Source organism: Athene noctua, chromosome 26 (genome assembly GCF_965140245.1).
Source record: "Athene noctua chromosome 26, bAthNoc1.hap1.1, whole genome shotgun sequence".
Taxonomy (NCBI): Eukaryota; Metazoa; Chordata; class Aves; order Strigiformes; family Strigidae; genus Athene; species Athene noctua.
In genome coordinates, this window is record NC_134062.1 from 4910735 (window position 1) to 4926671 (window position 15937).

At 49.6% G+C, this 15937-nt stretch overlaps 1 protein-coding gene across 6 annotated transcripts in view; it reads left to right on the plus strand.

Annotated features, from left to right (window-relative positions):
* The window catches only part of B3GAT1 (beta-1,3-glucuronyltransferase 1), a 40326-nt gene extending 24403 nt beyond the window's left edge, over positions 1–15923 (plus strand). For 3 of the 6 annotated variants that reach the window (XM_074927334.1, XM_074927331.1, XM_074927332.1), the window contains exons 4-7: positions 237–745; positions 3382–3678; positions 10450–10567; positions 11768–15923. In XM_074927334.1, coding sequence (XP_074783435.1) covers positions 237–745; positions 3382–3678; positions 10450–10536 — 893 coding nt within the window. In that variant the 3' untranslated portion in view covers positions 10537–10567; positions 11768–15923. The remainder of the gene's footprint in view (positions 1–236; positions 746–3381; positions 3679–10449; positions 10568–11767) is intronic. The other 3 variants (XM_074927333.1, XM_074927335.1, XM_074927336.1) reach the window with 2 other exon arrangements.
* Positions 15924–15937: the final 14 nt, after the last annotated feature.

The window sequence follows — 15937 nt, forward strand, 5'->3', positions numbered from 1 at the left end:
AGGCCTTTTCCTTGCTGCTTTTCTGACAGCAGGAACTTCTTTTCTCATGTGTGTTTGTCCCTGATTCCTTTATTTGTTTGTGTACTCATTTATTAAAGCCTCCATCCGAGCTTGTTTCCTTTCCTCTGAAACCATGAGGGTGACCTGCTATCGGCAAGCAGCCTGCTGGCTCAGTCGGGGGGTGCTGGAGGACTGAGTCCATGCAGCTTTTTCTTCTCTCTCGTGCCCTTGCTCAGATGATGGTGGTGACTCCCGGCGTGATCTCGCTGCAGGCTTGGACTCCAAGGAATACTGCCTGTCGGACCGGGACATTGTGGAGGTGGTGAGGACAGAATATGTTTATACCCGCCCACCCCCGTGGTCAGACACCCTTCCCACCATCCACGTCGTTACACCCACCTACAGCCGGCCCGTACAGAAGGCAGAGCTGACACGCCTGGCCAACACCCTCCTGCATGTGCCGAACCTGCACTGGATCCTGGTGGAGGACTCCCAGCGGCGCACGCCTCTCATCACCCGCCTGCTGCGGGACACCGGGCTTAACTACACCCACCTCAACGTGGAGACACCCCGCAACTACAAGCTGCGGGGAGACATGAGGGATCCCCGCATTCCCCGGGGGACCATGCAGAGGAACCTTGCCTTGAGATGGCTGAGAGAGACCTTTAACAAAAATAACAGCCAGCCTGGGATTGTTTACTTTGCCGATGATGATAACACCTACAGCCTGGAGCTCTTTGAGGAGGTAAGACCCTGCTTGGGGGGGTCTTCAACTGGCTGAATGCAGCAGATTAGCACAGGGGGTGTAAAAGATGCTGTGGGCATCCTCTCCTGAGCGCTGGATCGCTCTTGTCTGTATAGTGGTCCCACTGCAGCTGTCCTGAAGTTTTTCCCGGGGCTTAGTCACTGCGCTGCAAAGTGCATGTTTCCCAGTGTCAAAGGCATCCTGCAGGGTCAGTGTGAGGTTAAGGGTTGGATTAGATGATCTTCAAGGTCTCTTCCAACCTAGATGATTCTGTGAAGTAATGGGAACCCCACTTTATCCCGTGGCATGTCATCAGGAGGCAGATAGTTTTCACTGGAAAGGAAGCTAATGGGGGGCTGCCTTGCCCTGTGGGGAGCCCGGTCGGGGTGGGAACACCACCTGCTGTCCAGTGTGCCTGTGCAGAAGCACGTACCTAGCAAAAGAAGCCTTGGCCATCCTCCTTCCATGCCCCAGCCTGGAGGAGATTCCCAGCTGGCTCCTGGTCTGATGTTTTCCACCTTTTTTCTCCACCACCCTTATGCATATCGCGCTTGGCTGTCTGTTAATTCATGTTTGCTTTTGTTTGAGGAGTCCCTGGGGTTTCTCTGCCTTTCTTGCTGTTTGCATTCGTTTGCTCTCATCCCAGAGTGTCCACCGGTTAAATTCTGTAGCTGTCAAGAGCCTGGTGCCAGCCCTGCGCAGCTCCCCAGCGGAAGCAGCGGTGCCCTTTCCGCGTTACGTCTGAGCCGTGTCAGCACAGTCGTAGCTCTTGCAGAACATCTTGTTCAGAGATGCTGGGTGCCGTTGTCTCTGGCCTGCCGCACACGCCGGGAGTCTGAGTTTGTTACCGCTTGCTTCTCCTCTCTGAAAAGGGGAGCCCTTCCTGCGCTGCCTTGGAGAGGGGCTGTCTCTCCGCCGGGAGATGTGGAGCACTCCGCTCCGGAGCGCTTCCTCTTGCAGCATCAGGGGATGGGTGGTCTCTCAGGCCATTGGAAGGAGGTGGTGGGCTGAGATCTCAGCCTGGCAGTGTGCAGCTCCAGGAGCTGTGATGGCATGTCCTGACAACCTTGTTGGGCTTGAGCAGAGGAAGGTTCCTATGTGCTTTCCCACCTTTGCGGTTTGTTCCATTCCTACAGGGGCTCTAAATGAACCCCTGAACCTTTCCCTGTCTGCAGGTTTGCAGTGGTCTTACAGTGCCAGGTGCACTGTACCTCACCTGGCTTCCAGCTCAGAAATTACTCATTCCCTTTGTCTCTTGCAGCAAGGGACAGGAAAGGAGGATTGCTGCCTTCCCCACCAGTTGCCAGTTTTCTAACAAGGATCTCCTATTTATTTGCTCCATACATGCTGCCTTTCCCTTCCCTGGTGGCTCTCCCTTCAGCTTGGATAGCCACAGCAACATACACACTTTTAAACCTGAAAGCAAATTCAGACTGAATGCTTTTCTTCCACAGTCCCCTTTGAGTCTGGCTCTGGCAGCATCTTGAGACAGCACCGTGCTTTAATAAAGCAGAAAGGGTTCCTTCGTTCACTCATGTGCTTTGCTCGTAGAGCCTTCTCCTCTCTGATACGGAGCTGCAGTTAAGGTCACTTGGAGCCAATGAAATGTGCTGTGAAATGCAGAAGACACGCACTATTGTTCCCTGTGGGCAGGGGCTGCCGTTAGCGTGTGTATAATGCAGAAGGGCAAGTGCCAGAGCTCTTCTGGTCTCGTTTGCAGTAATTAGCAGTGATGAGATTAGCTCTGAGAGATCCCTGATCTAAGAACCTGGGCTGAGAGCAGAGCACGAGGCTGAGCCTGCCAGCAGAGCAGGACGGGACGCTGGGGGGGAGCAGCCAGACTGGCATTCCAAGCATCTGCGTTGGCAAGTGCAGGCGTCTCAAGTGGCCCCTCGTGGCTCCTACCTATGTCTGTTGACTCTACAGGGAGTCGAGGCATCCAGCCTTCTTCTGCTGGGTAGCAGGAGCAGCTACAAGCTCTGTCCTGCTTGCTGGGAGTTTCTGGAGCACCTGTGCTTCTCAGCTGACCCTGAGGTTGTGGGCTACAGCTGCAGTGCCTGACGCTGAAGATGCTTCTAGCCTTATCGTGGCTCATAGGCTGAGACTGCAGCTCAAACTCCTCAGCACCTTTCTTCCTCGATACGCCATTCCTGCATTTCCAGGTGGCCTTGGACAAGGTGCTCCCCTCCTCCGAGTCCTGATTTGCCCAGCTGTCTGTGTGGAGGGCTGTTGGCACAGCTCTAAAGACCTTTCCACTCTTAAATCCCGGTTATGTTTATTACTGGCAGCTTTGGTTTTAGGGCTGAACTCATGCCTGGCTCCATGGCTGTCCATTGCTGTTGCTGTTGTTAGCTGCCACTTTCCAAAGCACTTTGCTTCTCCAGCTCCAGGATGCGCATCCTTGTGCAGATGAATGATGAGCTCTGCGGCTCAGTCCCAGCCAAGAGGCTGCCTGGGAACATAAGCCAGGCTCTTAGCTCTAGGGTTTGGGCTGAAGTTCAGGGCCATTCGCCTCCTCCAGGACAGTGAGCGAGGTGAAAGTCGTTCTGCTGGGGTGCTGCTTTGTGAGTTGGACGTGGCAGGCAGACAATCCTTCTGTGTGCACCCACCGTCCCCTTCTCTTTCCTTGCCTCCAGATGCGCAGCACCAGAAAGGTGTCGGTGTGGCCAGTGGCCTTCGTCGGTGGCTTGCGCTACGAGTCACCCAAAGTGAACGCTGCTGGGAAGGTCTACGGCTGGAAAACTGTGTTCGACCCCCATCGCCCCTTTGCTATAGACATGGCGGGGTTTGCTGTGAACCTCAGACTGATTCTCCAGCGATCTCAGGCTTACTTCAAACTGCGAGGAGTGAAGGGAGGCTACCAAGAGAGCAGCCTGCTCCGGGAACTAGTGACCTTGAATGACCTTGAGCCGAAAGCTGCCAATTGCACTAAGGTATGGTCTCGTCCTCCTACGTGGGTTGGAAGGATCCAGAGGTAGGAGAAAGCCCATTCAGCCACATCTTTCAGTCACTCAGCCTCTGTGTTTGAGGGGAGCACACCCTCATGGCAAGGGAGCTGGGAATGGGGGATTATGTATCAAAATGCGGGCAGGGCACTCACCTTTTTTGCTTGCAGGCTGCTAGTGCTCACCATAGGCCCTGAAATACTGAATCTTCTCTCCCCTGTAACTGTTCCTCTTTCTCACATTACCTCTAGAAAATATTATTTTCAAGATGGGTTTATCTGTGGCCTTGCTAATCCCATGGAGCAGGGAACTCCATAGATGAAATGTATGTCGGTTGCTTTACATGAATTCCTGAGGGGGGACTTTTGAGCATTGGTTCTCCTGTGATAAGCTGGCATCACATGAGATTTGGCCCTCTGGAACCCGTCTGAGCTGTAACCCAGGAGTACCGGCCACTCCAGGGAAAAACTGTTCACACAGTCACTGCCTTACTGCGAAGTTGCCTTCTCCCCCTTGGCACCTCTGCAGTATTGCTCTAGTTGTCGATAACCTGTATCTCTAGTTAACAATAACCTGGATCTTTCTGGATCGGAGATAATGTAGAAATGTTTTAATACCCGGGATGTTCTCTGAGCTCTAGGAGGCTTCCAGGAAGCTTCATTTTTGGGGGGGGATTTTACCGCTGTCGAACGGCTGCTAATTATTTGACTGTACACATTGCCTGAGAGCCCCCAGGTCATGGAGCAGGAGCCCTGCGTGCTAAATAACGTAGAACCTCAGAACACAGTGATGGTTCTTTCCCTGAAGACTTCCAGGGTGAGATGAGAGACAACAGATGGATATCTATCCACAACGACAGGGGAGCGTGCGAGATACAGTGAGACAATGCTGGTTGGTGTGACAGGCATCAATCACGGCGCCTCAGCGATGGAGGCGCTGTCAGGAGCTTCTGAAAGCTTTGTGAGTGGTGTGCTGAGCCCCGCCGGAGTGGAGGGGGTCCCTCTGAGATCACAGACCCCTGCGTAGCACTCATGCCTTTGTCTGTGATAGCCACCAGCAAGTCTGGTTTAGGGAGTCTTTATTCCTTCATTATCCCAGGAGGATTCTATGATTCTGTGATGATTCTATGATTATCTTTTTTTGCAAATAAGCTGTTACCACCAACAGACCCACTGTTGGCTCCAAGTTTCCATCCCTTTGTCTCTGCTTTCCCTCTGCACTGCTCCACAGCCCCCAGCTGCGGTAAAAACAAGGCTCTCAATGTTCAGCAGTGCTCAGGCAAAGAGTCAAAGGATGAGGAAGAGGAGCAGAAGGGGAGGAGCAATTTTGTTTATTATCTGATACCTGCTGTGCCTCATTTTTTAAATCTACATGGCTATGGTTATGGCTGTCCAGCACTGGGACAAATAACACAGATGGTCTCCCAAGGGTGGAAAAAGAGATTGGATTAAAATTAGATCTTGGGCACTGTGTGCCCTACTAGCTAAGAGGAAAGCCCTGGCTGGAAATAAGTGTGTTTCCAGCAGGCTGAGGGAGAGGCACAGGTTGCTTTTAGGCTGATGTACAGAAGATCAGGGGTGTTTACTCCATGGCCAGTTATGCAATCTTTGGTATATTGTCCCCGCTGTAAATAATTGTTGGAAAAAAAGCTGTGTTAAAAGGCTGGGCATAGGAAATGACGGTTGTGGAGGAGCACATGGAGGAAGGAGAGGAAGGAAAAGGTGGTTTCCAGGCAGGAGAAAAAAAAAATGGTGCTGTCAGACAGGCTGCTGTGTCAGTGCTGTCACACCAGAGCTGCAGGTCAGAGATGGAGAGGAAGCAGGAATCGCTGGCCAGGATTTGAAGCAGACTGCATTTCTTTTTTTGGCTAGGCTGGGGAAATCTTACAAGGGTCCTTGTTGTGAACTGAATGCTGTCTGCTCCTGGCAAACTCTGAGTGCAGCTTTGCAGGTTGAGTCTTGCCTTTCTGCTTTTAGCTGATGCCAGCAGCCTCCATTTCCCAGTTGCTGTTTTGCTCACCCGTTTGACGAGGAGGAGAGTCCAGACAAGCGGCAGAGAAGGGCAAATGTAGACAGTGGTCTGGGGTCCTTTTGCCCTGGGATCAAGGCACAGGTTTCTTTTTCGTTGTGCTAGTGTGCTCCCAGCAGTCGTCATGGTTTGCAGTGAGATTTACATTAAAAATTATGATGTGCTCAGACAGAGTCGTTAAGGAGGGATCAGAGAAGTATGTAAGATAAGCACAGACATCTGTTCTCCAAAAATGCTGCCTTCCCTGGGTGCAGTGCTGGTATTCGTGATATTTATCAGAATTCAGCCCACAAATGCACGCTCCTGCAGAAAGCTTAAGCTTTGGCCGAAGACATGTATCCTGCTTCTTTTCTTTCATTTGGGAACTGCTCAAAATGAAGGAGAAAATCAAGTCAATATAAATTGCCGAGGAGAAAGGAGAGAGCTATCCCTCCCTACCAGGAGGGAAGTGTTGGTTTATACTGGAGTGGTAAGGAAAACAGGCTTTGCAAGTGTGCTAAGTGTTTCTGTGTTCTGCTGCTTCTGCATTTTCCCACACACACCCCCAAAGCAAACCACACTCTCTTCAATCCACTGACACAGAATCGAGGTCTGAGATTTTACATTCCCATCAGCTTGATGTAACTGGGACATACTCTGCTCTCCATTTTCTATTAACACCTGAGGAAGTGAGCTGCAGTGTGCTCAACCAGGGAGCCCTTAAAGGAGAGAGACTTTGAGTGGCCCCTGCTATTGAAAAAGCCTCAGCTTGGGCTGACAGGAGAGGCCAGACCACAAGATCATGGAAATGAGGCGTTTCTTGTTCCAGCTGCTGCTGGAGCCGCTTGTTTACCCGAGGAGACGGGCACAGGTACGTGTCTTTGGGGAGGCAGGTGTTGGTGCTCTCAGGTGATCCCCGTAGCAATACCCAGGGATCAAAGTGGTGGCTAAAAGTAGTCATTCCTCCTCTCTCCTTATCTCCTGGCTGCGTAAAATCTGAGATTAAATCTCAGCTCGGTGTTCAGGTGGATGTTATGAAAGGGAATTTGGCTGGCAGCTTTTCCTGCTGGACTGGGAACGGCTGTCTCTGAGCCTTAGAGGCTATTAAATGCCACAGTCAGTATAACAGGTTGCTGTCAGAGAATGGGGAGCAAAGAGAGCTCCCCCAGCAGCACCTGAACCACACACCAACACCGTGGGTCTTGGAACCAGCTCTGGGAGGGGATTAAATCCTTGTGCGTATGGAGGAGACCAAGCCTTTGGGCCCAGGACATCACACCGCTAAAGGAGACCAGAACTGGCTGCTTCGTGATACCACAGATCCAAAACAGCTAAAACTGGCTCAGAATGGGCAGGAGAGAGGGAAAATGTCAGCCTAAGGCAAGAAGGCTTGAAAAAGAGTGTTTGTATCCTGTGGTGCTACATATGGCAGGGAGGGGAATCAGCTTCACGAGCTCTTTGTTTTCTTTGCCTTTCAGGGGCTGAGCAGCAGGGTACGGATGGAGCGGATCGGTCTCTTTTGGGTTAGATAGTTCCTGAGATTGGGCTCCTCTTTTCTTGGGGGTTTGTGGTGAGCTTTCAGTATCCTGGCTGCTGTGTGACAGCACATTGTTGGTTAAGCTTCACACGCACACCAGTGCTCGAGCCGTTGATTTTTATGACAGACGTACAAAACTTGGAGAGTACTTTTGGCCTTGTCTTGTCCTGATTAGTCACCAGAACTGCTGTGCCAGTGCCATCCCCTGTACCACAGCTGAAAGCAGTCATTTACAGCAGAGTAGTTCGGGTTTTGCGGCACTGTCTGCCTGCCCTGCTCCATGGTGGACCTTCAGATCTGTGCTGCTGCAGCAGCAATAGCTCAAATCAGACCGCTGTGACCTTGTCTCCTCCTGTGGTCTTGTATATTTTGCCCATAATACCCAAATAATATCACAAAGCACAAATCTTCACCTTGGTGGAATTGCACAGTTGAAAATTACTGTTTGAACTCTGGCTCATTTAATAGCAGCGGCCACAGCTCTCTCGACGTGTGAGAAAAGCAGGAGTTACAGGGAGAAGCAATCTTTATTTGTTCTACCAATGGATGTGCCTCTGGGAGGAGAGGGCTCCACAGTGCCTGAGGGAACCTGGTTTAGCACAAGCTGGGAGGAAGCAAATCTGTCGTTTCAGCTTGGTGCCTCTTCATGTTGTAGCCTCCATTTCCAATCACAGTTATTGAAACCCTGCATGGAGGGGCTGCGTGCTTGAAATCCTGTGACCCCCTCCAACTGTAGGTCGACTTGCCTGTTTGCTTTTTCATTTCCCGTTAGAAGACAATGAAGAAATTTACTGTGGAGATGAATCCTTGTAATCTCTTGGATCTGTTTTGAGTCCTGTGATTCTGAATGGCAAGGCTGTAAATGACGGGAAGTGTTTCACAGTAGTAGAGATTTTTAAACGAGGACTCCCTCAGGTCATCTATCTGAAACGACTGTTCAGGGGAAGTCATACTCTGTCCCCCTCACTGTTCTCTCCCTTGCAGACTGTACTTTTTGCACAAGCCAAAGCTTCCCTGAGGCGTAAAACAAACACACTGCTTGTGGAAAAAAATCAGGCAATTGGCTGAGAGGAAAAGCAGGTGTTTCTGTACTAAATGGTGATCTCTCTCCCACATTATAGAACACAGCATGAAAAACAGTAGAAGCTGCTGTACCAAGCTGCAAACTCTGAAAATGGGTCCATTTTAGTTAATTTAATATAGCTGTCTTTTTTGGTGCTTGCCTTCAACAGTGCAAAAGTGGGATCCAGGTGAAAGAAAAGCTAACAACCCGTAGTTGTGGTCTTCTGTTTATAGAGTATGTAGTTGGAGTTGCTTAAGTGTGAGTCCCGTTCCTGGCAGAGTGCAGCCCTTGCCCCTCTGCAGGGTTGAGTTTGCATGTGTCAGAAGTGGAAAGAGCTCTTACCTGCTCCTGCTGGAAAGGCGAACTGGCTACAAGATTGTTCTAGCACCTGGCCTGCATTAAGTTTTGCGGGGTGAGGAGCCCACAGCCGAAGCTTGTGTAGCACCGAGGGCCGCTGGTACAGACCTGTTTGGTTCTGCCTTTGCATGGGAAAGCAATGCGGTAACTGCAGCAGCATCGCTGCAGTGGGTGAGCAGGACTATAATAACGGCTAACTTTGATGAGCGGGCTCTGAAGTGGTTGTGGGGGAGCGATGAAATGGGTTTTTGGACCCACTCCAGACAGCAGTTGGTCTCCACTGCCTTAGTATTAGCAGGCGAGATTTAAGCCCCGCACAGGAGGTGACTGCTCACATCAGAGACAAATCTGGCCCAACAGCTTCTTGGGAAGGTGGGGGTGCTCCTGTTTAACCAGAAGCGTTTGAAAAGTGCTTTGTACATCCTTTAGAAACAGAACATGCCCTCATTTCTCAGAAAAGCAGGGCCTGGGTATGAAATGGTTTGCAGATACTTGGATTAAATGTGCAGAGTATTGTCATAGCAACAAGAGGGAAACCCCTGCAAGGTAGGAAATATCAGTGTGAACAGGTGAAGGGAAGCAGGAGACTGTAGCTCTGAAGGGATAAAGCTGCTCCCAGCAATTCAGGTTCTAGGAGCAAAGCAATAAGTATAATTGAGTCTAGTGAGGGGAGAGTATTTTAAACAGCATCCAGAACTGTCTGTGCCAGCAGCAGAGCACAGCTACTAGAAATTATTTACTTCTAATACACCCACCCCCCCTTCCAAAGATGTTAGACCACCTCTTCAATTTATATTTTTTCCGGTTCTCCACAGATGTTAGCTATATTAAACTTTGCTGCTAAAACTGGGGGAAGCTTTTAGTAGAATCTACAGTTCTGTTTTAAGCAAGTTGGAGGGGGGCTTTAAAGTGATACAGCACATTGTACCTGGTACAACACAGAGGGGGCAGCTTTTCAAAGGATGAGGCTTTTGAGGTGATACGGTATTTTAATGCTTCCTGGGTTATAAAAAGGGCTGCGTACAGCCCAGAGCATGCGGGAGGAAGGGATTAACTAGCTCCTGCATCCTGCAGCTCTGAGGCAGCAGGGGCTGCAACAGGGAACGGGAGCAGCAGTCGATGCTTCTCAGCTCAGTGTCACTCTCGTACCTTTTTAGGGGCTTGAAAGAATTTAAAAGTGGAAAAGAAGTGATAGTGAGGTTAAGGAGCAGACTGATGTCTTCCGTCCAATAATGGATTTTCAGGGATGTGCTGAAAAATCCATTTTAGTCTTGCACACAGCCAAAGGCATCGGTGAGGACTGGAGCGGCGGGTGGTGCTGGGTGTAACTGCCTCTTCCCTCTAATGTAGGAGTCCCGGTGTGACCTGATGTGGCAGGAATTTGCATTTCCACTCTGAGCCCTGGCCAAGGCTGCGGTAACATGCTAACCAAGAACCAGACTAAGGAACTGGGTCTGTGGGGAAACATGCATGTAATCCTCCAGTTAGGAAGGAACTGCCTTTACATCATTGAAAAGGTTGATGAGCCTTTCGAGGAAGATGGTTGATAACTACATGGAAGGAGCCGGTTAATGTCCCAAGACAGTACACTGTAAAATGGGTAATTTCTGTGCGCTGTGCATTTTGGATAGCAGTAGGCCTGCCTAAATGAAGTTTTATGCAAACCTCCTTTCAGCTGTGAATGCGCCATTAGGCTCCAGGGTAGATGGTTAAATTGCACTATTGATTTAATGTGCAAGAATATTTGTTAGTGCAGTGAAGAGGTGCAGCTAATGACTTCTGTTGGCTTCTTCAGATTTTAGTCTGGCACACAAGGACAGAAAAGCCTGTGCTGGTGAATGAGGGGAAGAAAGGATTCACAGATCCAAACGTGGAAATCTGACTGTGCATGGCTGAACAGAGACCAACACCAGGTAAGAGCTCACATTTTTGAACAGTAATGAGAAGCAACAGCAGAAAAGGCAAAGACTAGGCAATGTCAGGAAAAAGATAAGAGCTCTTTTAAATGTACTTTTTAATTTCCATTTTTCACATGACCTTCCCCTACTGCACAGCTTCTTGAGACCATTAGTTAATCTCTCTATCTTTAAGACAAGCTGTAAAAGGGGAATACTTAGTGAGAGGGTGGGGGGAAGAAGAGAAAGCCAGGGAGTGAGAGTTTAGGCAGAAGTTACACTGGTAAAAAACCAAACCCTTGTCTAAACAAGAAGATTGTTTCATTAACTGTGCTGATACAGCTTAAGCACCAGGATGAAGGATGTGGATTCATCCACCTGCAAACACCTGAAGGAAGCTAAAGCAATATCAGGAAAGCATTTTTAAGTCAAGCAGAAGCTTTCAGTGAGGGAAGAGTTTATTTTATAGCCACATCAAAGCCGCACAAAGTCAGTGACAAGGAAGGCAGGGTGTGGATTAAACCCCACGCGAGGCGTTTGTATACCCACAGCGAGCGGCAGGGCTGACTTCTTGCTCCTTTGTTCATTTTAATTACCTGAGCACGCTGGTGCATTTAGGCTTCTGTATTTCCAGAGGGCACTCTGCAATTGGCTTGCTAGGGTGAAGAACGGGCTATTCGCTTGTCTCTGCATCCACACTATGTTGCTGTGCTTCGTTATTATGGGAGGAAAAAAAAAAAACAAACACCCAAAGTCCAGTTTCCTTTAACTGGAGTGTAGAGCCAGGCCTGGAGGGGAGAGAAGGGTGCTGCTTGTTCTCTTTTCCCCTTGGATATAAAGAAGTAAGAGCAGCAAAGGAAAGGGGTAGACTTGCTCAGCAGCAGTGTATTTTTAACAGTAATGAGCTCGCTTACAGCACGTTCCCCCGGGCTGGCTGGCTGGAGCCCTGCCTGCTGCGGCCGCCCGCCTTTGCGGCCCTTGGCAGGACGGCAGAGGAAAGCCTGCACTGCACATAACCAGCACTATATATAGCAGCTTTGCAGAGAGGCCATAGCTCTTCAGCGCTGTCACAACTGCTTTTCACCAACACCCAGTTGCCTAGCAGCAGGACTCACAGATCTGCAATCCGAGATGGGTTTTGGGAGAGTTCCAAGGGGTGGCAGCTAACTGCAGAGAGGCAGAAGGGTAATACACATGCTGGTTGTGTCTCTGTTGCAGAAGATTTCTTCACGCACAGCCTGCAAGGTTCCTCTCCGCAGCATACAACCAGCCAGACGTGCAGTAGCCAGGACCTCTGCTGACTTCCAAGAGTTTTAGCCGTACTGAAAACAAGCAACACTGCATATAAACTACCCGGATTCCCCTGCCCTTCCTCCCGGACTCTGAGCAGAACCAGACACTCTGGAGGTGGAGAAAAAGCACAGAAAATACAGGACTGACGTCAGCTTCTGTACAAGACCAGCTGCCTCCTGAGATGCTCAGTTTGGGAGAAGTGCACGCAGGGCACGATGCACTGAGGACTCGGCCCAGCTGGCACGGTAGTCTAGACTGAGGGGCTCTTTACAGGACCTGAAAGCAAGGGTGAGAATGCCCACGGGAGCGTGTTGGCCCCCAGTGACTTGTTTTTCCCGAGACACACGTACCTTGTGGCTATGTGTGCAACAGCCTAAGCAGCTCTCTGGCCATGGAGGGGACAGCTGCCTTCTGAGATGGCACCTTAGCCCTTAATTTTAAACCTACTTTAATCAGTGTTTATTACGCTGCACAAGACAGGAAGGTTTTGGGGAAGGGTGAAAAGCAAGGCAGGTTAGAACAAACCCATTAAGTATCCCTGTTCTCTTTGTATTCCCTCTCCTTTCCCTTCATTAGTTTCAGGGGTTGGAGGGCACTCTGACCTATCTCTGTGTTCATGGAGTTGTGGAATAGTTTGGGTTGGAAAGGACCTAGGAAGGCCACAATGTCCAGCCCCCCTGCACTGAGCAGGGACATCTTCAACTAGACCAGGTTGCTCAGAGCCCCGTCCAACCTGACACTGAACACTTCCAGGGAGGGGACAGCTACCAACTATCTGGGCAACCTGTGACAGTGTCTCACCACCCTCGTAAAAATCTCCCCTCTTTTAGTTTGTAAACCGTCACCCCTTGTCCTATCCCCACACCCCCTGACCAAGAGTCCCTCCCCCCTTTCCCGCAGCCCCTTTCAGCCCTGGGGGGCCGCTCTAAGGTCTCCCCGGAGCCTTCTCTTCTCCAGCTGAACCCCCCAACTCCCCCAGCCTGTCCTCACAGGGGGGGCTCCAGCCCCCCGAGCATCCTCGTGGCCTCCTCTGGCCCCGCTCGAGCAGGTCCGTGTCCTTCTGCTGTTGGTGCCCCAGAGCTGGACCCAGCCCTGCAGGGGGGTCTCACAAAGTGGAACAGAGGGGGAGAATCCCCCCCTGGCCCTGCTGCCCACCCTGCTCTGGGTGCAGCCCGGCACACGGGTGGCTTTCTGGGCTGTGAGCACACATTGCTGGCTCACAGTCAGTTTTCCATCCACTAACACGGCCAGGTCCTTCTCCTCGGGGCTGCTCTCGATCCCTTTATCCCCCAGCCTGTGCTGATACTAAGGGTTGCCCTGACCCGTGTGCAGGACCTTGTCCTTGGCCTTGTTGAACCTCATCAGGTTCCCACAGGCCCAGTTCTTGAGCTTGTCCAGGTCCCTCTGGATGGATCCCATCCCTCAGGCCTCTCACCCACACCACACAGCTCGGTGTCATTGGTAAACAGTGCCTCGATCCCACTGTCCATGTCATGATGAAGATACTAACCAGTCCTGGTCCCAGTATGGACCCCTGAGGGGAACCACTTGTCACCAGTCTCTGTCTGGACCTTGAGACATTGACCTTAACCAGCTGACTGTTCCTGGATGGAGTTCTGTTTACAGCACGTGGCTCGCTCTCTCTCTATTGATCCATGCTAAAATAATTGGAATTGGGTTTTAATGAGATTGTTGTGGCCATACACCATAGTACTTCATCCAGGCTCAGATCGTGGTTCTGTTGAGCTCCACTTTTGATTCACATGAGCATTAGGTGTGGGATTCTCTGTAGGATGCTCCTACATAAAGCCAAATTTCCAGACTTTAAAAATAAAAGTTAACTGCTTAAAACTAGGGATTGAAGGATAAAGGCTGATTTTAGTGCATTTACCATTCTACTGGAAAGGTATCCTTCAGCCCTAGCTCCCTTTTCAGGGCCATGCCAGACTCCTGCAGAGCCGCCAGCGTGAAAAGCCACGCTGGGGCTGTGGGCGAGTTAACTTCTAACGGCTAGAGCGGCACCCTTGTAAAGGGGATCCTGTGCCAAGTGCTCTTTCTTCAGCACCTGGCTTGAGGTAGGTTGAAAACTATTTATGTAGAACATCAGTCGCCTCTTCCCTGCTCCAGAACATCAAAGGTCCTGAGATAGCACTGACGAAAGGGTGTTCTCTGATGAAACTGTATTTTGCTTCTCAGTGAGAGACACAAGACTGAGCAATGCAGAAGAGGAACCTGGGTGCTACTACTTTGGTTGACTCAGTCTCAAATACAGACAAAACTTGCTGAGGAAGACATGGAGTACAACATACCCCTTCCCACCCCCCCACCCCCCCAGCCCCTTTAAAACTTACCTCACCCTCCACAGTTTTGTCAAACCTTTTGATCAACCCCCACTGTCCCAATTCTTTCAGAAAGGTCTGAAGCACAATTTTACCTTTGAATTGAGGGAAAAAAAATGTAATCCTGGAAACAGATGTGGTTATTTTCAGCCCTAACAGATAGAACTATTAAAATGCTATAGATTTGATTGTTACCTTCACAGTGCAGAAGTTCCCCCTTGGACTAAGGACATTGTGTATTTCCTAATATTTAAAAAGAAATATTTTTTGTAAGTTATTTGCTCCCACTGTATTATCAAAACCATTGGAGGAAGAGTTGCATTCTTTAATTCCCAGTCACAGAAGCCTTGCTAGGTAGCCTTTACAAAATTATTCCTTTAGATGCACTGGCTGAAGGGCTACTTGGATAGAAAGTGTTCGATGCTACCGGCCGCTGGCTGCTCTGTGGGAACGGGTGTTGTTATCTTGTATTAAAACAGTAGCTCTCTGCACTCCAGCAGATTTATTCTGTTATTGTCCCAGCCTCCCAAGTCCACTTGAGTCTGCAAACCCTAGCGTGGAAAGAGACATTTTTAAAGGACTACAAAGTTTTCATACCATTTAAATAGTTTCCAGCTGACGTCCTCTCCTAGCTGCATGTTTTGTTTCACTAATCTTAATTCCAGTCCCTGCTGGGTTGCAACCTTCCCTCCTTGGAAGGAAATACCTTCCAGAAAAATGGCAAAGGATTGAGTCCTGAACACAAACCTGCATATACGCTCCACTCTCCTCAAAGTTGGTCACACGAGCCTGGGCCCTTCCAACTTGCTACCGTGGTCCCCAGGAGCAGAGATGCATGTTCAGTAAGACCAGCTCTGGCCAGGATGGAGGGTATTACAGCTGCATTGTCTGTTCTCAGTTTTAAACAAACTGTATTTAAATTTGTTAAATAAAATTATGGTTTCTAAGAGCCAGAATACCCCGCAACTCCATTATCAGAGACAGTGAGCATGTCTGGTGTTTCTCTCATAGCCTGAACCCCCTGATTCCTGGAACAGAAAGCAGGGGCTGAGCAACTTCTCGGGGATTCTGAACAGATGCGCAGCTTGAATTTGATCTCTTCCTCTCCCTAAAGAGATGGCAGCTCCTCAGTGGCTGCGGAGCTGGTGAGTTTAAAAAAAAAAAAAAGTCACGTTTTCCTAAATCCTGTGTTTCTGTTTTGAGGAACAAAAAGAAAACGGGACCCAAGATCCCAAGAATTTACAGCAGGTTTAAGTACAAAGTAGGGATGTGCTCTCCCGTTTGGATCTGTGTATGCAACCCCTTTACTTCTGTCCCAACCAAAATGTGATCCCTGCTCATTTTACAGGGGGGAATTTAATCTTTAGGTGCTTCAGTGAGAGCAGGGGTGGAGGGACAACTGGAAGACTAACTTGTCCTTTTCTCCTCCTGCACCTCCTCCTTGGAAGTTCTCATTCCTGCCTGGCTTGAAACATGATGATATATATCTGATAGAGGACAAAACACATTTCACTTTTTTTAAAACTTTTTTTTTTTTTTTCCTCCTTTTTGAGAGAGAGACAACCTCCATAGTAAAATTTAGTGGAAAAAAAAGCTCAAATTAAAGTCACTTGACAACCACCCTGGCTTCCAACAAGTAATGGCCTCTTTGCAGAGTGAGTTGCTAAATTCTGCCTGGAAGCACCACAAAATGGTTTTCCACACCTGGTTACTCACATGTTCACCGACTATTTTCTCTCTATCTAATTATAAAAAC